A 27400-nucleotide genomic window follows, 5' to 3' on the forward strand; every position below is an offset into this window, starting at 1 on the left:
TGTGGACAGGGAACCCCTTCTGATCGCCTGGCAGCCTCATCATGACGACCCTCCTTTAGGGGAAAGCCATTCTCGGGGACGGCCGGGGTGACGGGGAGAGGGAAGGCAGGAGGAAGGCAGCCCCAGGGAGCCCCCTCCTCTAGTCTTGCCGGGGGAATCCCACGGACAGAGGGAGCCTGGTGGGCTACAGTCCACAGGGTCGCCAAGAGTGGGACACAACTGAGCGACTAAGCACACACGGTGGGTGTGCATCTATCCTACACGTACAAATGTCTTTAAAGCATGTGCCTTGTCACCAGCAGACATAAAACCAGCTACAACGTGAGGAAGCCAGCACTCCCCGCAATGCTTTCCTTCTCCTCTCTGACTTTTCCTGAAGCCCCGCGGCAGTCCCAGCTCCAGAACTGACGAAGTTACAACACAAGGTGGGAGGGGGGATCCCCACGCTAAGATGAACTCTTCAGCCCTCCCCGCCACAAATGATGGCAAACTCGTAGGCACCAACCAAAACGCAGACAAATCCTCCAGGTGCTTCAAACCCCGGGTTTCAACCCATCTTCTAGGCTTCAACACCAAAACCTCTCCACTGCATTTCACCCCTCCTTCTGCCAGGGGCTCAGCCCCTGAATTCCCCACACCCCCTACCCCCGCCATTCCCTCCGGTGCCCGTAGCCCAGCAAAGGAGCACGTCTACCTCTTCCTCGTGGATGCCAGGCCCTGCCCCCCCACCTCCAATCAGCCACCCAGTCTGGACCCCAGGGACAGTGGCTCCTTTCGCACCCCCGCTCAGCAAAGGCCTGGCAGCCCTCACTTCCCCAAATCCATGCAAATATTCATGCAGCCAGACGGTGACGTCACCCCTACAGAAATACCCTAGGTACTTTGTAAATGAAGAAGCAGAGAAAGCACGCAGGCTGTGAAGGCCACTGCTCTGAAAGGGAGCTACTCGGTCAAGCTGCGCCCACACGCACGGCCCAGCTTCCGGGGTGCCAAGCACTCCCGAGACGTTTCTCCAGCACTGACCCCCAAGCCTTCGTGTTGCTTGTGTTGGTGGGGTTCTGATCCTTATAATACCGACTTTCCCCCGGTTCATGTGGGGAAGTTTCCTCCCATTCAGGCTGTGGGCAGAGTTGGAGAATAATTCTCTGTCAAAGAATTGTTCTGCCCAATTCTATTTTTAAAAATGTGAACTTTTTACATTATGTGCCACAAATACGATTATGTGAATCTTAACCAACCTATATGTCACTTGGCAAAGGAGGACTTTAATACATGGCAATAAAACAAACGAAAAGAAATACATGCGCTAGTCCTGTGTACCTATCAGTAGCTTTCAAAACACAGCCATTTGAATGTACCCTGCCTACCTTTCACAATCAGAAGACGACTTCCATTTGCAGTTCTGAAATTAACTAGCTGAGTGAGCCTCAAATCAGGAATACACAGGTCTGCCTGCTAAGAGAAGCCCAAAGTTCTCCTGCAACAGGACTCATTGGGAGTCCCGAGTTGGGGCGGGTGCGCACCAGAGCGCAGGGTATTCAGTGGGTGCACTGAAGGCATAAGGCGGGCACCCGGGAAGGGTGGTCAGAAGCTGAGAGGGTGTTACGTGGGGTCCATCAGAGACAGCGAAGGAGGGCATTCAGAGACCACCAGCTACCCCCTCTGCACAGAACTCGGCTCAAGCTTAGCCTCTCCCGCTCCAGACGCTTTCCCTGCCCACCCACCCCCCGCAGGCCCGTCCTCTGCCGCCCTCTACCATCCCACGGGTACGCACCATCACAGCCACATTCCAGCCACCCAGCCCCTCTGCGCATCTGGGCTACTGGCTCTCCCGCCCTGCATCACAGTGCCTGGTGCACGAGGGAGCTCCCTCTGTGGCATTGGCTAAGATGAAAAAGAGGTGCATAAACCAGGCTGGGTACCCCAATGTGCAGGGGGAGGAGGGGGAGGTCCCCTCCATGGAGCACCAACCTGAGGATCCTTCCACAGCGGGGAAAAGGTGTAGGCGATGTACAGACAGCCTTCAGGAACTCTGACTGTTGAGGAGTGTGGTCTCCATCCTGTGCCAGCGGGAGCCACCACGGGTGTTTAAGGAGAGACATGAGATGATGGAAGCAATGACTGGGGAAGGTTCATCTGGCTGTCGCACCTATAATGACTATGACCTGTTTCAGACAGGCAGTTCTGAAACTGCATTGGTAAAGGCTAATACTCCCAGCTCTTGTGTGTTAGGAAGATTTGGCTCTCACACACAACTACCCCCCCCAAAACTAACTTCATACACACACACAAGATGTATTAAAGTATCAGTGTGTATTAAAATGACAGCGTAATTACATACCAACACAGAGCAATGTAAAACAATCGCAAACCATTCCTTACTCCTCTTGACAATGACATTCAACCATAACAGCAATATCCTTCCTCTTCCAATTCTACGTCAACTGCTGACAAATTAGGGTGCTGGGGCTGAGGAGCTGTGAGGGTGGGGGGGGATGGCGGGGGGAAGCCCGTGTGCCCCACCCCACCATCCCCAGGGTTAGCAGGCTCCAGGTGACAACTTCCTGACTACACGTCACACTGTTCGTGAGGGAAGCGCTTGGCAGGCCCTGGCCACCGCACCGATCCTCTGTGCCTGCCCATGACGGTGAGGGCCCTGGTGGCCCAGGGCACCTGGACAGGGCGTCTTGGCAGCAGCCTGGGCTTCCTGTCTGGCTCCTGGGTCCCACACATGCCTAGGGAGCAGAAGCACGACTCCAAACCTGACCTTGTCTCCTACTTGGCTGCGTGGTGTGACAGCACAGAGTGTTATATAACGACAAGCTGAGGTACAAGTGAAATGAAGCAATCCCAGTAAATTAAGGTTTCTCCACTGGTTTACATGACCGCTCCTGTTCTCGAGCTTTCTGTTTCAAAAGGGTACAGCTTACAACACCTCTGCTGTGTGAACAGGAAGGGAGGATGGAATTTTACTTGCAGGTCTACATACAATGTCAGTTGTAATTTCTGCACACTGGTGACCCCAGATCTTCTCCCCTTTGAAAGGTCTGCATTCCATGGGCAGCTGCTACCTACACACTCGGCGAGGGCACAGCAGAGCAATGTGAAACAGAAATAATTCACTGTACACAGAGCTGCGTGGGTTCAAGTTCTAGGTCAACTACCGTGGGGAAAAACAGAAAATAAAGGACATGCTTCACCATTATGTGCCGCACCTTTCAGAATGAAGCAAAAATGGTGATAGGAGCAACAGAATGTTCTTACTTTCAGGGTGAGGGGGAAAAAAATGTCTTTTCCAAACCTAATCAAAAAATTAAATGTACAACTCCCTCCAGCAAGAATTTTATTTTTAATTTTCATTTACATAGTATCTTTCTTCCAAGAATCTCAAAATAATGGAGTTCCACAAATACTTTAAACCAAAAAAAAAAGAAAAAGAAAAGTTGTCACAACGAAGGAGGGGACAGGCTTGGCGGGGCACGAGCTCGGAGGAGGGACAAGAAGTGGCAGGCAGGGTGACAGGAGGCGCTCGGGGCTGGCAGCGCCCAGGTTGAGGGCGGCTCCGAATCGGCTCTTCCTCTGCCAACAGCCCACAGGCCTTGCTTCTGTCTGCATCTTCAAGACAAGGATTCACCTCTGGTGTCACTTACTAGCTTTACGTCAAACTATTTTGATCTAAGCAGAGACTGCTCCTCTAAAACCCCAAAGGGCGGTGGCAACAAACCAAACACCCTTGCAGGTCCAAACAACCGAACCAAGATGCTTAAAATATAAAACTATGTTAGAAAACAAAATACTAACAATTCATTAGCAGGAAAGACCCAATGTTAGAGACAGACTACCTTACTTTTAGGGGGAACTTGGAAAAGAAGCTTTTGAACTGGGTGGGTTGTTTTTTAGGTATTTTCTCTTTTTGTTTTACAGCTGGGTGGACAGGATCTGAACGTCTTACATTTAGCAAAAAGCTGTCAACACCCAAATAAAATTTTAATGACAGTAAGAATGGCATTCTATTTCTCACAATTTCGCAACGTTCACTTAAGAAAGAGCTAATTTGTCAATTTGTTTTTCCCTTAACCAAACTCAAGACACCTCAACTATGCATAACTTTAAAAAAAAAAGTTAACTGCTTTAACTTATTAGATAAACGCAGTCAAAGAGAATGATGTCTTTAAGAAAACAGGCCCCATGCTGGTATACTCGGGTCAATGCTAAGAAAGAACAAGCTTCTGAGCAAGCTCTGGTAATTTCTTCCGACATGAACTTCATAAATCACAGTCAGAAGCGTCCAGGATTTCAACTGTCAGCTGGCTGAGTCGGCCACAAGGAAGGTCCGGTAGCCCTGACCGTGGCCTCTCGTGTTTTATAAAAGGTGGGATCACCCACCTTTCCCAACTTCACAAGTGCCTCAGAGGAGGAAGTGGAATCTAGTTAGTCTCATGTCAGTCTCTTACCTGGCTACATTCTTCCAGCCGCTCTGCAGTGCTGGGTAAATTCTTGTAAGGATTGAATACTCCCATGCCCAGTGCTTTCCAGTTACCTGTCCCCTGGTGGTGTTCCTAAGAACTGGGTAGGGGGGAGACCTCTTGCACAGGCATCCAACCAATCACATCTGAAGAACTTCCCCGGGGCTGCCCCTGGCCCAGGGCTCTAATAACACAAAATCTCTGCCACTTGCCTGCCCGCCCTGGGGCCTCCTGCAGTAAAGAAAAGTCTGTAGACTCAAATGAGGAAAACTGACAACATTTATTTTGCGCATTAACATCACCCTATCAGAATTTAATTATAGCCAAGAATTAGAATTATTTGTATTAGAGAGTTGTTTACTTTTCAAAGGAAAGGTTCTTGATGGGTTCTGTAACAAATTAGATGTCTTTCAGGAAGAGCTGTTCGCCCTCATTATGTTTCTTTAACTGTGTCGCATTAAATGAACAGGGTAGCACACACAGTTTTTAAAGTCACAGCCCAGATGCATTAGACCAGGTGTCTGAAAGCCACGGCTTCAAGCCATGGCACTAATGAGGGCAATGCCACAGGTCCCCCCTCAACCCCAGGTAGCCCCCTGCCGGAACACCTTCAGCCCAGCCCAAGACGCTTCTCCTCCACCAACTTTCTCAGAACACAGCTGAAAAGTAGGACTGACTACACCTCAGGAAATCCAAGACTTTGACGGAACCAACAGGTCAATACAAATCAGCACCTAAACACCAACTGAAACTTGGCTCTTAAACATACAACGAAACCAAGGCTATCAGCCGGTTTGGGAAAAGTAAAAGAGGAGAAATGACTGGGATAATCTAGAGGGCCCCACCATGACATGTTATTGACATATCCCCTTAACCTGGCTTTTTGTTTGGTTTTGTTGCTATTTAGGGTTACATCTCTAGATGTGCTTAGGGAAAGTTAATTTATTCTAAATCTTTATCGGGGTGTAACAAAATGTATCCAAATGCTCATGTCAACAAATGTTTATTAAATCAGAAATCACAAATGGATCCACAATTTCTGTGCCATTATTAGTTGTATAACATGCATCAAATCGCTTGTCTAATTATGCCATTAAAGTTCCCTTTTCACTCCATGATCAACCCTCACACAGCTCTCAGTGCCCAAGCACACACGGGCATCCGGTTCCTAAAGCGCCCAGCACGACTGAACATCCAGGTAAAGACTGCAGTGGGGCACACAGAGAGGTCACAGAGCCCCTCTTCAAAAGCCTTGGACAAAACGAATGGCCATACGTAAGAAGTGTCTCTGTGCTTTGCTATAATAAGATTCAAACACAGGATTCCAAGAATTCCACCTGTTTTCAATTAGATACCAGAATTGCTTGAGTGTTTAAACTACATTCACTTGCTACTTATACAAAACAATTCTTCCGGGTTTTTTGAACATTGTAAGTATGTTAAAATAAGATTAAGGGTCTGGTTTAAACAATCAGAGGCAGGGGAATTTCAGCTGAAACCAAAACTATCTGTCTGCAGCCATAACGCAAGGGCTTCAGACAAAACAACAGGATGAAATACACGAATTTCGGTCTTTGACAAATACTTGTAAAAATCAGACCTTTCATAGGGAAAGCTACTTTATGTATATATACATATACAGATGTTTATGTTACATAATGTATATAATACATTAAAATGGGTCTTTTAATAATTTCTAAAAATACAAGATCCTATATATTTAATGTTTATAGAAACTCCTTGTTATCGCTGTGTTATACAGTCCATCAGATACATCTGTCTTCTAAATCGGTGAAACTGACATGAGGCCAATCATGTGCACTGAAAAAACAGGGAAGCACAGGTAGGAATCCGGCCTAGCCCTTGCACGATTTTTCACACGATGGATTTCTCTTTTTAAAAAATGTACAACTTTTCCTTCAACAATTTTGTCCTCCCTTCATTTCACTGTGGATGTTCCTTGTGCTTTTACAGATGAGCTGAAACACACATGATTTTTCTACAGGGAGCCTTGGTTTTCCTCTTAGGATGTGATCCCAGCCTCAGGAGGAATTTAGACTACTGACTGCTCCAGGTAGATGCAAGGTTGCGGGGTCCCAAGGTACAGCCCGGTGCTTCTGAACAGGGACCCCTTATGCCCCCACCCAGCCTACCTCCCCCCCGCCCGCCCCCCGGCCCCAAGCAAACCCTGGTGGGTTTGTTTGAATTGCATACAACAGGGCAGAGGACTTTTGCAACAGTCACTAAAGGTCTTGGGCTCAACTGACTCACCAGACAGCATTTTTAAGGTCAGCTCAGTGGATTGATTAGGAGAGTTATTCCTGAGGACGGGCAATCTGTCCCTTCCCCACTTTCTCATGTCACTAACTACAGGCAAGATGGATGAAACTGGGGGAAAAGGGAGAAGGGGGCCTCTATGGACCCACCACTGCAAGAAGTGCTGCATAACTTAACCTCTTCCCTGACTTACACTTTTTTAAAAAAGCAAGCAAACATACAACTCCCCCACCCCCTCCCCCCCCAAAAAAACCTATGCATAGTTTCATAGAGGGGGGAAAGAAACTTTAATCAACTGATAATGACCCCTTTCCACACACAATCTCTAAAACACTGATATTATTAAGAGAACCAAAAAAACAAAGGCAGCAGCTGTGTGGAACCTCATCCCCCATTTGTTTACTCTTTATTTTAAACGGTCCTAGATGAGATACAAATTGTAATCAAAATAATATACTTCGTTTGGGGAAGCGTCCTGGATGGCTGGTAACCTACACACTTCCCTAACAAGAGAAAACAAAATAAAAGCAACCAGAAAATGGACTTGCAGCAAAAATGAAATTGCTTTCTTATTTTGAAAAAAAAAAAAGAGGAAAACGTTTAAAGGTTACTTCTGCAGAGGTTCCTTAAAGGGAAAGACTAGTCACCATGTAGGAATAATGCTCCAAAATGAAGCCAGGCACTGGCAAAAAGCTACCCTAACATACAGAGTTACATGAGCTTGTTTTAGAAAGTGTCCTCTTTCCAAACGTGTATTTAAAAGGCAAATTTATACAATGGTGTTTTTCTTACTTTAAAAAAAAAAAAAAAAAGCCTGGTTTTTACAAGTCTGGGATAGGATAAAAAACTTGTCCAACTAGTCTTAGCAAGGCCAGAGCCCTGAAACTCCCATACCACAAGACTTTGGGACTAAAAAGGAAACAAAATAGAGCTCAGTCTGCAGAAACTCTTCCTGGGCACTCACTCCACGTCCCAAGGCAGCTTCAAGGCAGACCGAGCAGAGGGCCCAGGAGGGCTCAGCCCCAGGTCCTTGTGTCAAGCGAGGGGCTCCCAATTGGACCCTCAGGGACCCAGTCTCTTTACCCTCAGGTAGCAATACCACCACCCTCACTTGGCTCCGCAGGCAACCTGAGCTCGGGATAAGGGGTTCTGGAAAGATGAGAGGAGTCTGAAACTAATGAATTTTCTCTTCTCAAACTGCAGATGCACTGGCTCACTTACTGTCTGTGGGAACAGAGAGGACGCTAAACCAGATATCAACTCAAAAGGCCTCTTCAGGGCACAAAGACAGAACCACTTTCACCTTCTAGAACCTGGGCATCCCATAGGCAACTGAAGGTTTTCAAACAGGCGATGAAGTGGCAATTGAAAACCGTCTAAGGCCAAATCTTCCATCCATCACCAAAAACCAGCAGGCTGCTCAGTAAAAAGAATGAAGCTCAGATGAAGAATTTTTTTAATTCAACACCAACATCTGAAAGTTCTTGCACATGAACTGACAGGGAAACTTTTCATTAAAGTTACACACCTAAATGCAGCCCCCCACCAAATACTACATTGAAGATGTAACTAATCACCAAGGAGTGGGTGGGGTGGGGGAGGAATCAAAGAAGTCATAAAATCTAGTAACTCTGGAGAAACCGAATCCATCTCCCAAGCAGTTTTTGCCAGGATGCTTAAGGAAGAAACCACCTTGGTATTAGACTGGAATGTCACATTTAGGAAGACAAGGGGAAAAAAAAAAGTTAAGGGTTGTCTCCTAAAACTCCACAACGGGTTTTATAGTAAGCTCGGGAATTAAATTATAGTAAAGGAGCTATTTTTACTAAAACAGGGTAGACCAATTTATCAAAAATGCCATTCGGCTGTGTTCATTACATTCAGGAATCTAATTTACACAATAGACACTTCGGAATAATCTATTTTAGTCAATAAACACTCAAACTCCTTTAAGTTTTAATCTTATCGGAAATACATATTTCACATAGTCTTCTTCCTAGTTAAGTGAGAAATGTGAAGAAATTTCATAACGGCCGTCAGTCTGCTTTATCGCTCTTACTACGCAGGCAAAGACACAAAACAAGCATATACAATTAAAGTTGTCAGACTCCGTTTACATACGTTTTAATCCAATCCGCTGCATTTCATGCAAGTCTGCATCTGGAGTTCATTTCCTTTCCTCCTAAAAGTACTGCAGGTCACTATCACCAGTGCTCCGGGTTAGGAAAGTTCGGCCAAGTTTACCTTCAAGCACACCTTAGAGCTGAGAGCAATAGCTGTCCCACAGGGACGCTGAGGGACCCTCCCCATACCGGAGCGCCTGGGCGCCCTGGGTCCCTCTAAGCCGCAGACACCTCTCAAACCCCCACCGCCAGCGCTCGCCGAGTTTCTGGCCCACACGCAGCTCACCTTCAACTTGGCTCCGGCTACGCACAACATCCACCTGGCAGAGTCCCGGGGCTGTCCAGGAGCCGCCAGCGCGGAGCTGGCAGGTCCCAGGCGGACCCCGAGGGCGCGCTGCTCCCCTGGGTGGGGGGTGGCAGGCAGGAACACGGCCCCTGGGCACGGCTGTGGCTCGGGAGACGGATGGGGAGCCCCAGCACGATCCCCCCTCAGCGCCTGGGGTTGGGTGCGTGGACCGCGGCCCGGCACACCGCTGTCCAGTGGGACACCCGGGGATTTGCTTTCGAGAACACGATCTGGGTAGGCATTTCGGAGCGGACCCGCCGCCCTCTCCATTGCCCACCCACCCCCCTCCACCCGCCACCGCCGCCGCGGACCCTGCTGGGAGGGCAGGACCTCGGAGGAAAGGGTCCGAGAGGAGCTGATGGGTCACTGGCAGCCGCGGGAAGCCCCGGGCGCGGGGGGAAGGCCGCCCGGATAGGAAGCGGGAGCAAGCGCCCCGGGCCGCGACAAACCGCGCACCCAGGCGCAGAGACGGGCCTGCGCTCGGGGAAAGTTGCAGTCCTCCTCCGGCGCCCGCACCCGCGCCCCCGGGTCACCCCGACGCCCGGGGTCCGCGTGCCGGGCACCCGCTGCCTCCCGCAAGTTTCCCCGAGCGCCCCTACCCGGGTCCCCGGCCGCTGAGGGGCCGGTCCGCGCCGCTCGTGCAGGCACACAAAAGAGCGGGGCGGCTGCGGGGTCTGCGGGTGGCCCCCCGGGCGCCCGCCCGGACGTAAACAAACCCCGGGGTCCACGCAGAGGGAGCCCCAGGTCGGGCGCGGGAGCAGCGGCGCGGTCCCGGCCCGCTGACAGCCCGGGGTGGGGGGCGGGGGGCGGCGGCGGCCGGGGCCCCAGCCGGCCGGGGCCCGGGGAGCGCGGACGCCCTCCCGGCCACCCGCCCGCCTGGCCGGAGCCGAGCCGGGCCGCGCCGCCGCCGCCGCCGGTGGCCGCTCTGACCCTCCCCCGAGCCGGCGGCACCACAGCGCCACCAGCCCCAGCTCCGCCGCGCCGGCGGCTCCTCCTGGAGAGGCAGGCGCTTCACCCCCACAACAACTCCCCACAAACTTTCCCCGGGAATACGGCGGGCCGGGGGGCGCGGGGCGCGCGGCCGGGCGCCGCCGCCGCCGCCGGGCCGCAGCCCCCTCCCGGCACAGCGTCCGCCGCCGCCGCCCGCCCGCCCGCCAGCAAGCCGCCCGCTCCCCCGGCTCGCGCGCGCGCCCCGCGGGCCGCCGGGGCCGCCCCCTCCCCGGGTCCCGCGGCGGCGGCGGCGCAGGGCCGGGGGGGGGGGCGCCCCGGGGTGGGGGCCGACACCGGGGGCAGCGGTGGCGGCGGCGGCGGCTCCCGGCGCCATCTTGGGCTGATCGATGAATTGAACAAAGAGGATCAATTTCTGATCAAGCGAGTTATCAATGGGGGCCGGGGAGCGAGAGGGACTTGTCCCCGACTCGGCCCCGCGTTCCCCCGGCACCCCCCTCCTCCCCGCCGCCGCGGCCCCCCGGCGGCCGGGCGGCCCGGGGTCCCGGGGGGAGGCCGCGACCGCCCGCAGCCCCCACCCCCGGGCGAGAGGCCGAGCGAGGAGAAGCCTGACCTGCAGCTGCTGTAAATCAAAGCGCTTCCAATATTGAAACATCGATCCCACATTGGCCGCCATCTTGAGACATATTGAGACGGAGTGAGAGGCTGATAGAGAGGGGGCTGGAGTTCAGGAGCCGCCAGGAGGCAGCAGGCGGGCGGCGCCAAAACCCGGCCTGGAGCCGGCCGCCGCCGCCGCCACGGAGCACGCGGACTCCTCCTCACGGCGCCGCCGCAGCCATGGCGAGCCCGAGCCGGAGCCGGAGCCTGAGCCCGAGGGCGCGGCGGGCCGCCGCCGCCGGGCCCCTCGCGCGCGCGCGCGCGCGGCCCCTGCCCGCTCCCCCGCGGCACCCGCTGGCCGGCCGGCGACCCCCGCCCCTCCCGAGACCCCGGCCCCGGCGGGGCGGTGGCGAAGGCCGCCGGCCCGGCCCCGAGGGGGCGCTGGAGGGCGACGGGAGGGGGGCGCCCCCGGGCCCCCAGCAGGAGGCCCCCCGAGCCCGGCTCACCTGGGGCGGTTTTCGGGCGCGCCGGGGGTGGGGCTGGCGGGGTGGGGCGGGGGTCGCAGTCGCCGACTCCGCGCAGCCCCTCCTGGACCCTGGGCAGGGAGCCGGCGGCCGTTTGGTCTGGCGAGTGCCGGCCCTGCGCCGCTTTGCGATCGCCCTCCTGCGGGGCGCTGAGCGCGCGGAGCCGCCGCGACCACCTGCCCAAGCCCCGACCCCGCGCGATCCGGGCCCACGGCCGCGGGGCGGGTACGAGGCGTGCGGGCGGTCGGCGGCCGCCCACCCCTCTTCGCTGCGCCCCAGCCGGATTCAGAGACCGAGTCAGCCGGGAACAGCGTTTCACGTTGGGGGGCACCGGAGCCGGGAGAAGGCAGCAGTGACCCCCCGTGTCACTGCACCCGTCAGAGTCCCGCATAGTGGCCGCGCGGTAGCCGCGCCGCACCTCACCCCCGGTGGCCAGGGGCCCCAATGGCCCCCACCTAACTCCAACTGTGCCAGCTTGGGCCACGACAGGAAAAGTTTTGGAGCCCAGTTCTGTATCCCCCCGCACCGCTTCAGCGAAACAGCCCCAGAAACTTCCTGTGGTTCAGACACATCGGTTTGGGTGCAAAAACTTGGAAAGTGTGGGTACACTTACAAGGAAAAGCATGGTCCCCGGCTTAACAGGGATGCTAAAACCCCAAAGTCAATTCTCTTTTGATTTCTTTATTCGCAGAAACCTGGCAAAAAGCACAAGTTTTATGATCGTCATCTTTAATTGATTACACACACGTGTGAGTTTGAGTTTCCAGTAGGAATAGTTCTTTTACTCTCCCACTTCATTTAACGTGTAATTAGTTAAAACAAATCCCCAAATTCCTTAATCTTGAAAATTATATGTAAATAAAATCTGTAGGGAATACAAAATAAAACATGTAAGTGGGATATAATTGCTTTTCAACTGAGTTCGAAAGTTTTAACGCTGATCGTTGGAGTGAACTCTGCATTTTTGAATGAAGGGACTGGAAATGAAAGCCCCCAGGAATTGGAGAACACACACGCCCCCAAGTCTGGTACTGGCGACCACGAGCGTCAGTTTCAACAACGCACGACTCCCGAGGTCTGCAAGGTGGGGGCGGGGGGGGGGTTCCCTGGGCGTCTCGGCCGCAGCTTTGAGCAGCGGCAAGGGCAGGAAGCAGGTGGGTGGGAGAGCGCGGGCGTCGGGAGCCGCGGCCCCAGATGCAGTGACGCCGCGCCAGGCTGGGCACTGTCGACCCCGGGACGCCGAGGGCCGCCCCGGTGTGGGGCGCCCGAGCCCGCGCGCGGTCGGCCGGCATCCGCGCTGCAGCTCCGACCGCGCTGCCCGGTAGAGGGCAGCGGCGCCCCGACACTCACGTCCTCGGGTCCCTGCGCACGTGCCCACCCGCGCGCCCCGCGCCTGGCCACGCCCTGTCCCAGAGCCAGGCCCCTGGCGGGAAACGGCATGGCCACCTCTGGAGACTCTGTCCCGACGAAATGCCACATCTAAAGATTTCTCGTATCCCACACTTGAGGATACGTCTGCCTTTCCCTCCCATTTGTGCGGTGGCAGACAGGCGAGACCTCGGAATTGCCCTAAAGGTGACTAGACAAATAAAATGTGCAGGGGTTAAAAAAAAAAAAAAATCCCTCCGGTGGGGAAGGCTCAAGGAAGGATCAGGGAAACGGTTTGGATTTGGTGCAGATGTTCTCAATCTAATTATCGTGTCGATCCCCAGGGTTTGAACCAAAATAAAGTGAAATATATATGACCTGTGTAATACTCCAGAAATACATCTGGTTGGAATTCAGGATTCTGAATCCACGGCAATATTTCAGAAATAAATTTGGATGGGTATTAAATACCCTGGTCATATTTCTGGTAATATTTACGTTATTTACATGTTAACTGGTCTTAGGCAAAAACAAAAACAAAAACAAAAAACACTACATTGAATAGCCCAGATGTTAAGCTCTATTTAAAATAAAATTTAGATTTCTTCTACCAACGTTTTAAGTTACACAAGGCTAATTGCTCTTTGGGGTGGGAGGGGGAGTTTAGAATAACTTTGCCAGTACCACAAAATGTTACCATTTTAAAGGAAAAGCACTACAGATATGTCACTGATCAAAAATTAGCTGACTTAAAGCATCAGCAGAGACCTGAAAAAACTTTTTAAAGAACATTTTACTTTTCTTGAGTATAGACATAGAATAAGAACAACTTACAGCTAATTTAAAAGGTTAATTTCTTCCTTAATTTTTTTAGATTGACTTTCAACCTCCACATAGTAGATCATGCTGCTGCTGCTAAGTCCGCTTAAGTCGTGAGGACCTGCTAACATCCAAATTTAGTACATCTATATAAACTGTGTACTATATAAAATATTCGGAAAGTGGAAAGGTTTTAGGACCAGAAGTGTATTAGCATCTACAAGAATAATGGCTATAAGCACCTAGAACAGTGTGAGACAATGACAGGCTGGCAAGATAACTGGCCCAGGAGACAAGAAGCATCTTGACTTGAAAATGGTATTACTTAGAATGAAGCACAAGAAAAACAACCCAGAGACATTGATATTCAGGCTCTCCCTTTAGGGAAAGAAAACTCCCAGTTCCCGAGTATATGACTGATTCACCATCTCAATCTTTCAAAAATTAAGCCCCAAGTAATCAGATGGGAGGACCGACCAAAATGATGTTTGTTCCTGAAACCTTTAAACAACTACCGTTTCATACCGGATCAGACAAAGAAATATGACTCCAGAATGCCTAAATTTCTTTTCTGACCCATTTTATCTTGCCTCAGAAAAATTCAGGGGCCATAATGGGGTTATGATAATACTAATGAATGTAACTTACAAAACATTATAAAGCACTTTCAGAAGTTCACACTTTCCTACCCTCCTGGCATTGGCGGACCCTCTTGTCTCCCAACAGCTACATATACTTGATTAAATCAATTAAGGTGAAAATTGGCAAATTCTCTAAAATGCCATATGGGTTGATTATTACTAAATTGGTCCTCCTTTGATAGCCCCAATAAAGGAAAACATATTACCCTGTTTCCTAAAGATTCTAATTTAGTAATCGTTCTGATATAGTTAACCTAATTCCTTCAAGGAATTAAACATCAAGAATTTCTTCCAAACTGAAAAATGTCTTACAATGTAGGCCATTATTAAAAAAAAAAAAAAAAAGCCATCCTCTTTACTTCTCACAAAAGAGTCCCTATCTTCTAAGATCTTATTTATAACAAACTCTTAAAATTAAGTTTCACCTACAAACTTTATCTCCAGAAAAAGTTGGAGAATAGGTTTTAACTCAACTCCAAGAATAATGAAAAAATTCAGAAATCTTGTGTCCCATGGGATAGTTTTAAAAACAAAACTTAAGAGATTCAGTTCTAAAACCTTAATTCACTTTCTGAGTAGTTTTGTGTTCAAATTAGAAATGGTTTTGAATAGTTTCCAACAAAAAATATTTCGGATAAGCAAAGACAATACATAAGGCTAAATGTTTCCTTTATAATTTATTCATAAATAAACATAAAGACATAGCTACTTTTTGATGTCTAGTTAAAAAAATGCATCATATTCCTAATAAGTCATATGAGAATCTCAGTTTTACAAATAGAGAAGCTAAAAATGATGTCTAGGTATTCATTCAAGTTGACTGAATCTGCAAATGTTTTAAATTTGAGAATATCTAAGTCCAGACAGCAATGCTGAGACACTTTAACTTTGAAAAGGCCTTTTCCTTAAATCAAAAGATTATGAATAACAGAGGGAAATTACAGCATCTTCCTTTTCTCTGGCGACGGCCTTCCAGAACAATTTGGCATGGACTATTGGAATAAATGAAAGAAAGATTCCAGGTTCTTTTTTTTTCTGAAGCTCAAGAAAACCACGCTACTTTTAATTGTTTTGTTTTTTCTAAATAATACTTTATGTTAATTATTTCTGAGTACACGATTCACTGTACTATGTAAATACCTACCAAATAAAAGTACACATTTTGCTACATGTAATTACATGCAGAGTACATAATTCGTCTCTATACGCCAAATGTATGTGTAGTTGTATAATCGTACCAAGAATCTGCCAAACTTGTAAGAACAAACTATAATGATTTCTAAACAGTAGACTCTCATATTCACCACCCCCTCAGCCCCTCTCTCTGGTGACAGCATTGCTCAGTTCCAAGACCCTTTTTTGGAATCTTCAAAGACTTAATTTCTGGCCCACCACTTACATCTGCTTTCCACTTCTGGAGAGCATATGTCAATGTCGCTAGCTCTAGGTATCTTTCCACACCTCTAATGATTACGTTGTGTTCTCTGCATGTCTCAAACAAAAAGGTTTGCTGTTGGATCTTTCAGATGGAGCTCCATCTTATGCTTACACAATACATTTAGCTTTTTCTGGTGGTTCAGATGGCAAAGAATCTGCCTATAAGGCAGGAGACCTGGGTGCAATCCCCGGGTCAGGAAGATCCCCTGGAGAAGGGAATGGCTACCCAGTCCAGTGTTCTTGCTTGGAGAACTCCATGGACAGAGGAGCCTGGAGGGCTACAGTCCATGGGTCAAAAAGAGTCAGACGTGACTGAATCACTAACACGATGGAATCAAGGGCTTACTACCTTGGGACTTCCAACCCCTTAAGAGGGATCCAGGATTCCTCATCGTCCCACAAGTTCCCAAACTCCATCTCACCCAGCCACATGGCCCCTGTCTCAGTCTCTTTTTACCAAACTTATGTTCAAATATAAACTTTCTTAAAGTTCAGAGTTTATTAGAATATCACATCTCAATTCCCTTTTTGCCTCTTCTTCCTCATTAGAGGCCCACATATGTGTCATATTACATATTTCCTGTACGCTATTGAAATAAACGCCATCCTGTATGACTCTCACTGATGTCACTGCTGAATCACTAGAAATTAATAGTGTATATCGTCAGTAGTCTGAAAGGCTTGATATATGTCAAGGACTATATAAATATTATTATTATCTTGTTTAATGCAAAGTTCATGTTCTGTGCTAAGGCCCTATATTAATTCCTTTTCTTTCCTCCTGGGAGACATGAACCCTATGCATTCTATTTATACTGACCTTTCCTTATTAATATTGCTTTTAAAATATCAGTTTGCCATCCAATATTTTAAACACACAACTATGTCCCTGGTGCCAGGACTTCTAGGGCAGGGACACGGTTTTTGAAATTCTATTCATGTCACGAAGCAAAATATTGTTTTGTTTCTCCGCAAGATCCTTGATGACACTTCTCTGCAGTTGTACACTTGGAGTTGAATGAAGATTTGTTTTCGTGAAATGTAATTAGATTTTCTTTTGTCGTAAGCGTTGTCAGACTGTATATTATTTTTTCCTGGGTAAGTGTGGTTTGTAAGATTTTGAAAGCTTGTTCCAGTGGAAAAGAGGGAATCTGATATATCTAGCAAGGAGTAAGAAAGTTTTTTCTTTCGCTCATTCACATTAACATTCGATCTAGTGTCAGCTTTGAGAATCTGTATTAGGATATCTTTAGAGGTTTAGTAGCAGGATCTCATAGGATGTCAAAATTTTGTTTGTTTGTCAGATCGAGGGAAGAAGCCAGGAAAGTGGGCCTCTCATCTAGCAATGTTTTTTTCTTATGGGAATATTCACACACACATAATCTGGAAAGCATACATGTTAAAGGAAAGAATAAAATGCAAATACTTTCATCCAAGAGATATTTCTGGTAACAAACAAACCAAAAACAACAAAGTGGAACGACATGAAAGTCCAACAGTACACTTCCCTGGTGGCTCAGACCGTGAAGAATCTGCCTGCAGTGCAGGAGACCCTACTTGGATCCCTGGGTTGGGAAGATCCCCTGGAGAAGGGAATGGCTATCCATGCCAGTATTCTTGCCTGTAGAATCCCAGGAACAGAGGATCCTAGCAGGCTATAGTCCATGGGGCCTCAAACAGTCGAACATAACTGAGCAACACAGAAATTATTAAATAAATGGTGAAATATTGGGCAGCCACTAAAAATCATGTTTAGTAAAATATGTAGTGACATGGTGAAACATTTATTATTTAAGAGGAAAATGGGATATACAGTGAGCTCAGTTACAAAGAATAGAATGTTCCATAGACACATAGACTGCCAAAACAACAATGAGTGTCTCTGGACAATGAATTTATGAGTAAGTTTTTTTTCTTTAATATTTCTCTATTTAATATAATTTCTACATGAGCATATAGTACTTTTATAATGTAGGAAATATTAGGATGGTGAAATAAAGGATGGTGAAAAAGCCTGGTATATTGTCTTTCAACAGTAACTTAACTCTAACCTAGAAGAGGTAGCATGACCTAATGATTGCTCAGACCACTGAAAACAGAGAGGGAAAGATCCTCTCCTAATTTTGCCACTGAGTCACTCTTTGACTTTGCCTCGGGTTTCCTGCCTGTAAAATGGGAATAATTAATACTTTCTTGTAAAATGCTTTTGCGTTCTCTAAGGAAAAATCATATAAAGGTGCAAAGTGTTATTCTATTATTGCTAATTGAAGTGGATATTAAAAGATAGAGGTGTTTGAGAGAAATTGAAGTCATTATGGTTGAGTGGAGAAAGGGACCACAATTATGAGGCCAGATGCCAAACTGGGTGTGTAGAATTCTGCGTTCTTTAAAAAAGGTTTGAGAGGTGGTGGCAGATAAAGGTTGTACCAGTCGTGCTGGGATGTGCATTGTCTCATCACCAATCATTATCTGTTGAGCAAAGCACTGTGTCAGACACTATAAAGAAACACAGAAACAGTGGGAAAGGCCTCTGCCCTTAGAAGCTTACACTTTTGTTGGAAATAGAGCAATAGCATTGGGGCGGGGGGGGGGGGGGGGGGGGGCGGGGGTAGGGAAGCAACGATCCAACTTAAGCAGAAGACAATACCCAGGAAAGGAACTGATACAAGGCTGACACGCGCCCAAAGCATTAGTTTTGATCTGAGCAACAAACTGAGATTCGGTCTCAGTTGAGATGAGCGAAAGAGTTCAGAAATGATGGGGTGTTGGACAGGGCAGGATGTAAGAGGTGGAAAGAAACAGGGAGGGTATGTGGGGTCAGGAGAAGGCACAAGGTAGCACAGAAGAAAGCTCACAAAAGGAATGGAAACAGCGAGTGGACTGCCCAGGAGGCGGCGAGCAGGCTGGGATCTTAAAGGCTGGCCAAGGGGGAAGAAGCTGGCGGCGTCTGGGGAGAAGCAGGTGGGAGTCCGCCATTTTGGATGATGAGCCATGGGGCTGCCAAGCGGCATGCTGTTCGAGAGAATGACCCGTTTCCAGGAGAATGTCTGTTTTCAGCTCATCATCTCCAAAAAGACCTTTACCCTATTGGCAGCATCTAAACAGCAGCATTAAGGAGAAGCAGTTTGCATTGAAGCACAGAGCTACATGGTCATATTGGGCTGAGATCCTGGTGAAAAATGCTTTGACCTTGTGCCTGTTATCTAACCTTGTCGAGTCTGTCTGCACATGTCAAGCAGAAAATCCGCATAAAATGTTTCGAGCTCTACCTGCATACGCTAAGCACCCCATAAAAGTCAGTTGTCGTTATTTGATCTCCTTCAACTGCAATATAGCCACCTACCCTAACTTTGCTTCTCTGCATTCCTGCTCATATTTCCATACCGTTTTACAGACAAGCAGACTGAAGTGAACCCAAAAGAGCACCCAAAAGCTGTTTGATGAAGAGGTTGGATTTTTTTTTTCAACCAAGCTGCCAAGCACCTGCTTGATTTTCTGATCACCATTTAATGACATGATCCCAGCTGCCCCCTCCCAAATGCCTATCAGAAGTAATTGATGAGTTTATTTATTTATTCCTCCAGCAAATATTTATCGAGGGCCTGCTGTGTGCCAGGTTTGGAGCCTGAGAGTGTTCCTTGCTCCTTGTCCACCTGAGCACCACAAGAAGAAATCCCAAAGTGAGGGGGGACCTCCCCATACCGGTCCTCCCATCTCTTGCCATGTCGTTGCTGGTTATTAAACAGCTTTCACTTTCCTGACTTTCTTTCTTCTTGCCACAGAGCTCTGTGATCCTTCAGCCTTCTTTGTTTTGGCAACGTAAGCCCTTATTACCAGAATAAAACCTTTGATAGGCCTGACCTTGGCAAGGACTACATTCGTGTTCTGCTTCCAGGCCTGTTTACCTGGGGATCTTTCATTTGTTACATCAGAACTGAGACCACAACCACCAACAGCGAAGCAAAGTTTCCAGCTTTCCCAAACGTGCCATGAAATAAAGGCAATCCAAACCTGCAATTGTTCCCGAAGCAATTTTGTTTTCACAACATTTGGGCAGGCTATTTTAACCGTTGAGGGGAAAGGGGATGCGTATGTGAAATTTTTGTAAAAGATTTTAAAAATTACCTAGTCTCTGTTTAGCCTCAGTGAACTATGAACTGTGAAGGTCTTAATTTTGTTCAATAAACTTGTCTTTGTATTCTGTACATGACATTGGATTTATTGGCCCACTGTCCCATCATCAAATGCATATGCTAGTCTAGGACACACCTTAAGGTATATAAAACTGTATCAGGATGCTTTTCTAGTGGTATCTTGGAACAGCTGATGGTAGAGAAACATTGGACCACTTTAATAAAAGTAAAGGAAATTATGTGTGCGGGTGTATGCACGGGTGTGTGCACCAAGGGGGAGGTGAGATGGCAAGGTAGAGGATGTAGGTAAAGCCCTATGAAATGCAGCAGCTCTGGCTTTGGTGAGAGTTTACAATCTGGCTGAGAAGACATTAAAAACACGAAATTGGTTCCATCTTACAGGTTATTGGATGGGTGCAGGAAAATGGCCTCCGATGGAGGTAAAGTCCCCAAAAACCCCAACCGCATGAAGGTGTATTGCTGCTCATGAGACCTCAGGGTCCAAGGCACCCAGCCCCACTCTGCCTCAGTCCTGTACCTCCATTAGACATCTTTCGCCTCCGGGGAATTCTGAGGTCCTACCTCCCCCAAATGAAACAAATGTATGGGAACTCTTGGGAGGGGATGAGAGACACAGCCATGCAGAGCATCCTATTATCTACTGATGTCCTGAGGGTGGAAAGGCCAGAGTGAAAGCCACAAGCCTGGAAGAGTCACCTTTGCCTGTGAAACCGTCTAATAACAACAATCATTATCCATCCGGCATCTGCCCTCTGTCCTGCCCACCACACAGCTTTATCTCTGATCCCCAAGCAGGTGTGCAAGGCAAGAAGCCTTCTCCCCTTTTTACACGTAAGAAGACTGAGGGCCGGAGATGTAAAGAGACTTCTCCTGTGTGACTTGCTCACTGCTGAGTCAAACCTGGGCTTTCTGCATCGCCATAGACTAACCTGCAGCTGCTCTGTCACACCTGAGCCCCAAACTGGTCACAACTTACCTGGAAGGTCGGACAGGTCGCCTCTCTTCCACCCCTTCAGGAAGTGCCGGGTATTACCTGCCCAGGATGGGTTCCCTCCATCTTACCTTGCAGCAGCCCGCTGGCCAGTAGTCCTTCCCGGGGGAGCTATCGTCTCCAGACATTTCTCTGCAGCAGTGAAAGCTCCAGACACCCTGGTCCAGGGCATCTATAATAAAGATCGATCGCCTGACCTTGGTCTTGAATGAGTCATCGATTGCAAACAGAGAGACTATGGGCAGAGTCAAAAGTCCCCCTTAAGTACAAGAAGACGGGATGTTTGGCAATCTAAACAGTTGGAGAAGGGTGTGTTTCCCTAGTCATCATTGGGAATCTCCTTGCTAGTTGCCCAGGGTTCTGACTTCCTCACTTTCGGGGAGTCTGGTCTAATGGACTGTCTGGGGAAGGATCTGATTAACAATCCCATTCCGGCTTCGAGTCTGGCTGGGAGGGTGGGGTCATGGATACTCTATCAGAGTTGAAGGCGTGCAGTTTAGTAAAGCGATTACAAGTCATTCCAAGTTCGGTATCTTCCCCTCTCTCCTTCCAAAATCTAATGCTGACTCGTGAGTGGGAGGTGGGATTAGTTTACACAAGCTCCGTTCATCCGATAGCTTTTTATTACCAACCGAGTCAAACCAGGTGGTGGGGTTTGGTTTTGTTTTCTTTTGAAACAGCCCTGCATTTTACCGTTGAGCCGGTCGCCTTCCCCCAACACCTTTAGATGCTATGTTTTCTTTCTTTTTTTTTTTTTTAGATGCTATGTTTTCCTTCAAAAACAGGCTCCCTAAGCGGGGCGGGGGGGGGGGGCGGAGTGGAAAGGAATGATCGCTGGCAACCCCCCCCCCTGCCCCCTCCCCTCCCTGCTCCTGTCCTCTGTAGCCTGGTCTATTTAAGACGTTGTCTTCAAATAAACCCTGCCCCAGTTTCCCTGAGGGCCGCCTCTTCCCCCTCTGCCCTCGGCCGAGCTCATTTGACACCAGCTCAAGAATCTTGTAGCTTCTCGCCTTTCCATTCCCAGCGGAATCTGTTATTCAGCACTTCAAAGAGGAGGCTTGTTTGCACCTCTTGTTTCAAACAATAGACCAAATTTCCTGCCGCTGCTTCTCTTAAAAACTGCCTCTCTCGAGCTCCCTAGAACAATTGCAGCGACCGCTATTCAGAGAAGCAGAAAAGTGAAACCCCTCACCCACCCTCCTCAGTGGAGATCTGGCCAAGGGGCAGAGAAGGTCACGGGCGTGGACTTCAGAAGGGCCAGACCTGTGTGCAAACCCTAGGCTCTGTAGCTTCGTAGCTAGGCGAGTAGCCGAGCTGCTTACTTAACCTCTCTGAGGCTGTGTTCCCTCCTGGATTATCTGAATCAAAACTAACCCATCCTATAGGGTGAAAGAAGGACTGATGCTGAAGATGAAGCTCCAAAACTCTGGCCACCTGATGCAAAGAGCTGACACATTGGAAAACGCCGTGATGCTGGGGAAGATTGAGGGCAGGAGAAGGGGGCGACAGAGGATGAGATAGTTGGAGGGCATCCACAGGCTCGGTGGACATGAATTTGAACTCCAGGAGATAGTGAAAGACAGGGAAGCCTGGTGTGCTGCAGTCCATGGTGTCTCGAAGAGTCAGACACGACTTAGCAATTAAACAACAAAGATAAATCCCACAAGGCTGTGGTGAACATCAGATGAAGTGACGCCCTGACTTCTGCCTCACGATGGAAGGTAAAAGCACATTCCCAGGCTGCCTGGATCCAAACCCTAATTCCTACATGTTCTTTCTCTATGTCCTTGGACCTACACTGCTTAAACGCTGTGCCTGTTCCTCCTAAGCCATGAAAGAAAAGAATTATTGTACCTACTTTGTAGGACTGAAGAATTAATTAATACACTGGAAGTATTAGACATGGGCACGGACATTACTCAGTAAAGTTTTATGCTTCCTCTTCCTTCGTCCTCACTCCAGAAGGGAATTTTTGGCTCCCCTCTCCCCTGACAACTCCGTTTTATACTTTCCTGTCTCTAACTTTTTCCTAGCTATCACAGTGTTTGTTCACCAGCTCCACACTGTAGAATGTTCACAGCCCATTGGGAATAAGAGACTTGTCTACACTTTCTTGTTCCGGGAGTATGGTTTCTGTTTAATTTCAGGATGATCAAAATGTCTGAGGAGTGGGTCCACAGCCCTGCAGTTTAAAGGGGGAAAGCTATTCTGTATGATGCTGCCACGGTAGACACACGCCCTTATGCATATCTCAAAACGCAGCAAGTACGTAACACAAAGAACGAACCCCTGGGTAGGGGGAGGGATAAATTAGGAGTCTGGGATTAACGTATCCACACCACTACATATAAAACAGATAACCAACAAGGACCTACTGTATAGTATAGGGTAGTATACTCAATATCTTGTAATACTCTATAAGAGAAGAGAATGTGAAAAAATAAAAACTATATATGTATATAGGGCTTTCCTGGTGGCTCCGTGTTAAACAAATGCCTGCAGTGCAGGAGACCTGGGTTCGATCCCTGGGTTGGGAAGGTCCCCTGGAGGAGGAAATGGCAACCCACTCCAGTGTTCTTGCCTGGAGAATCCATGGACAGAGGGGCCTGGCGGGCTACAGTCCACAGGGTCACAAAGAGTCAGTCACGACTGAAGAGATTTAGTACGAGCGTGCACACACACACAGATATAGATACATATGTGTAACTGAATCCAACACCCTAATGTATGCCTGAAGCAAATACACATTGTAAATCAACCATGGATGTGCTCAGTCGCTCAGTCATGTCTGACTCTTTGTGGCCCCATGGACTGTAGCCTGCCAGGCTCCTCTGCTCATGGAATTTTCCAGGCAAGAGTACTGGAGTGGGGTGCCATTTCCTACTCCAGGGGATCTTCCTTACTCAGGGATCGAACTCTAGTCCTCTTGCATTGGCAGAAGGATTTTTCTTTTTACCACCAGCGCCACCTGGGAAGCCCCCAAATCAACTCTCTTTCAATAAAAATTTTAAAATAATAATGATTTTTTTTAAAACAAAGAGTGAACCCTAACGTAAACTGAACTTTAGTTAATAATAGCACACCAATAAGGGTCATTAATTGTAACAAATGTACCATAATAACACAAAATGGTAATGGGATTCCTAACGTGGGAACTTCTGTACTATCTGCTCAGTATTTCTGCATACCTAATACTATCCTAAGGAATTCCTTGGTGGTCCAGTGGTTAGGACTCTGTGCTTTCACTGCCATGGGCCAGGATTTGATCCATGGTCGGGGAACTAAGGTCCTCTGAGACAAACAGTGCAGTCAAAAATTTTTTAAAAAAAACAACCTGTTCTAAAGCATATATATATATATATATTTTTTTTTTAAGAAATAAAACATTTTTAATCTGAAAGTACAGTATCTTGAAAAGCACAGTAGTACAGGACGACAGGGGCTGGCATCCAGTGAAAAGGCAAGAGTTACTGACTAGAGAGGGAGGGGAGGTGGGAGATGGTAGAGCTGAAGGGTTATTAGCAACAGGAGACAGGGCAAGCTGCGATTTCATACCTGCAGTTAATGGCACAGGTTCTGGTTCCTTGCTGGATTCAATTCTGTCTACCTTCTTGAAAGAACAATCCAGTAACGTCTGAGTGGCGGCTCTTTTTTTCTCATCATGGACGCCACAGTAGCACTGGATTGCATTCTGAACGGCTGCTGCAACCTTCACATTCCATCCTACATTCGGGTCCTGTGCCTCAAAACCTAACAGTGCCTCCTCAAACAGAGCTAACTTATGTGATTAGGGGAAAACACATGCTTACATCTTCGAACGTTCACAACTTGAAGGTTCATATATAGAGATTTACAGTAGAATGAACTGAGTGAAGTCGCTCAGTCGTGTCCAACTCTTTGCGACCCCATGGACTGTAGCCTACCAGGCTCCTCTGTCCATGGGATTTTCCAGGCAATAGTACTGGAGTGGATTGCTAAAGTATATTTTTTTAAAAAAGTAAAGAAAGTGCTCTTACATGACCCCGGCCTTCCTAACATACTGACAAATAATGACTCGCAGCCAGGAAGTGACAGCTTCTCTTCTTGGAGGACCTGAAATTAACAACTGTTATCTTGTTTTCAAGTCATATGCTAATGATCCACAATGAGCCAGCTTTGTCCCTGGAGGTAGTGAACCAAACAGAAGACATTCTCAGGCCCAGCCAGGAATCTCTGGATCAAGGTTCCTTCGATGCCTCGAAAGTTCTGGGATAAATAGTGCTGGGAGTGGATGGCCCTTGTCTCCTTGTCCCCCAGTTCATAGAGGAGGAAGGACCATCTGTCATTTCCCACCATCCTTCCCTCCCACCCCCACTATACAACCCATCAAATTCTGGGCTTTGCTGTAACCATGGTAATGGCCTTGCCTTCCTCAGTGTCTGGGCCTCTACTCTTGAACAACTGGCCTCATCACCCTGACTTGCCAGCACAGTGCCATAGTTGAGTGAATCCTGAAGCTTCCCCTGGAGCCCAAAGGCTCTGAAGCCCAAACTCAACAAAAGAAGCAATGGATCCCATGGAATAAAAACAGACTCCCCACTCAACACAGATTTCACTGAGCAACTGAGATCTGATTGTTTACTGTCCTGAGGCTGAGATTACAATAACCATCAAGTCAAAGTAAAGTAAATGTCGCTCAGTCCGACTCTGCGACCCCATGGACTGTAGCCTAGCAGGTTCCTCCGTCCATGGGATTTTCCAGGCAAGAATACTGGAGTGGGTTGCCATTTCCTTCTCCAGGAGATCTTCCCAACCCAGGGATCGAACCCAGGTATCCCACGTTGTAGGCAGATGCTTTACCATCTGAGCCACTGGGGAAGTCTAAGTCAAAGGCAACCACAAAAGGACAGCAGAAACTTCAAAAACAAAATGTAAACGTAGGCAGAAACTTCCCTCAGCATGTCCTGTTTGCCAAGTCCCCAAACTCCTACTCTGCGAGACTGAACTTCCATGGCGAATCGCCGGTCAATAAAAGCGTCAATTTAGAGACACTCACACAATGTGTCAAGGAAGGGGGTTGGCCCCATTGCTGTTATCAGCCGCTAAGGTTGCTACTGACCCAGACCATAAGGCGATGGGATTTGAGGTGAACAGCGGTGCTGAGAATTACAGTAGGTAACTATTGCAAGGTGTCCTAGCAGTGTGTTTTAGCGGTGTATGTAAGTGCTTAGTCATGTCCAACTCTTTGCTACCCCATGGACTACAGTCCACCAGGTTTCTCTGTCTGTGGAATTTTCCAGGCAAGAATACTGGAGTGGGCTGTCTTTTCCTACTCCAGGGAATCTTCCCCAAAGCACAAATGGTGAGGCAGGACAAGTAGGGTCAGCAGGCCCTCCTGCTTACTGACAGTGACCTCCTCACCTCCTCAAGCCTCTCTTTTCCCATTTGTAAAATGGGGGCAATGATACTTGCCTCCCAGACTTCTTGCAAAGAGTAATTAAGATAACAGACGTTCACAGTTTGAGAAAGTACCTAGCACGTGTACCAGCACAGGCTAGTTGTAGATCTTTGGGAATGACATTTCTTTAAAATTCGCCTGAGCCCAAGAAGATATAGTAGCTGAAAAATAAACATAAACCAATGCATCTGTAACAACGTTCCTGTTTTGCTTTGCATTTCCAAGCTCCTGCTGTAAATAATTTACAGTGTTAAAAATGAGTTCTCAGCAGGTCTTTGAGGGACAGAAGAAAATTCTTTCTAAAATGAGGGATAGTCTTCATAATGAGGGACTGCTGAGTGGAGGGGAAATTTAGAATTTAGACAAGCATCTTTCAGATAGTTATTAATCTGGTTGGATAGGATTTTTAATAATTAAGTGGTATTACTGCAATCTAAGTGATATTTTATTGAGCTTAAATGAAACGTACATTTAGGAACTTAATTTGAAATATTGCCTACTTTGTTATTCTATTTTTCATAATTGCATATACTTGGAAATCATGTTTGCCTTTCTGCCTTGCATTCTCTGCCTCTGTGCTGAGCCTTGTGCTTCATTTATAGGAGAGATATTTCTCGTGTTCTTAAGGAAATTGATATGAAAGCTCTAAATGACAAACTCCAAAGCTAGCTTCAAAAGTTTCTGACTAATCGCTAATGAAATATCCATAATAGATGAGGAAGAAAGCAGAAATGGCAGTGAAACGTCACTTCATTTCATAAACGTCTCATGTTTGTTTGACAGCTTTGGAAATTTTCTTTGTCATTTTGGAAATCAATACAAAATACAGCTAAACACCAGACTTAGCTGCTCAGCCCGAGACAAAATAAAAGATTGAAAGCGCCTCTATCACCAGCTGTCGATTGCCGGGGATCATATTGCCATACGCAATCATTTTTTTTTTCCCCTCCATCCAAACATTACTCAGCCTCCATGAACTCTTGTCAAGGGCCAGATGCACACACATTATGGCAGCGAATTCACAGCACAAAGGGATGGGACAGCTGGCGGTTATCGGTTTGGTTGATCAATACAGACAGGCCAGGGAGGAGCTACTGCACTCACCACCCCCTCCCTCCCATTTCTCCCATCTTGAGACAAATCTTAACCAGCTAACCTAACTTTCCTTTTCCTTCTGTGATAAGACTTTATCAACAACTCCGCTGTCTCAGTAATGTTCACCTATGGAATGCCTTGGACACCTTTGTCTATGTCCCTGAGGAGTCCCGCCCC

At 47.9% G+C, this 27400-nt stretch overlaps 1 protein-coding gene across 7 annotated transcripts in view; it reads right to left on the reverse strand.

Annotated features, from left to right (window-relative positions):
* Positions 1-21225, reverse strand: part of CUX1 (cut like homeobox 1) — a 361373-nt gene extending 340148 nt beyond the window's left edge. For 3 of the 7 annotated variants that reach the window (XM_018040280.1, XM_018040277.1, XM_018040275.1), the window contains exon 1: positions 9153-9497. In XM_018040280.1, the coding sequence (XP_017895769.1) occupies positions 9153-9482 (330 nt within the window). In that variant the 5' untranslated portion in view covers positions 9483-9497. Of the gene's footprint in view, positions 1-9152; positions 9498-10773; positions 11009-20762 lie in introns of those variants that run through there. The other 4 variants (XM_018040282.1, XM_018040281.1, XM_018040279.1 and 1 more) reach the window with 4 other exon arrangements.

Source organism: Capra hircus, chromosome 25, assembly GCF_001704415.2.
Source record: "Capra hircus breed San Clemente chromosome 25, ASM170441v1, whole genome shotgun sequence".
In the NCBI taxonomy this organism is placed as follows: domain Eukaryota; kingdom Metazoa; phylum Chordata; class Mammalia; order Artiodactyla; family Bovidae; genus Capra; species Capra hircus.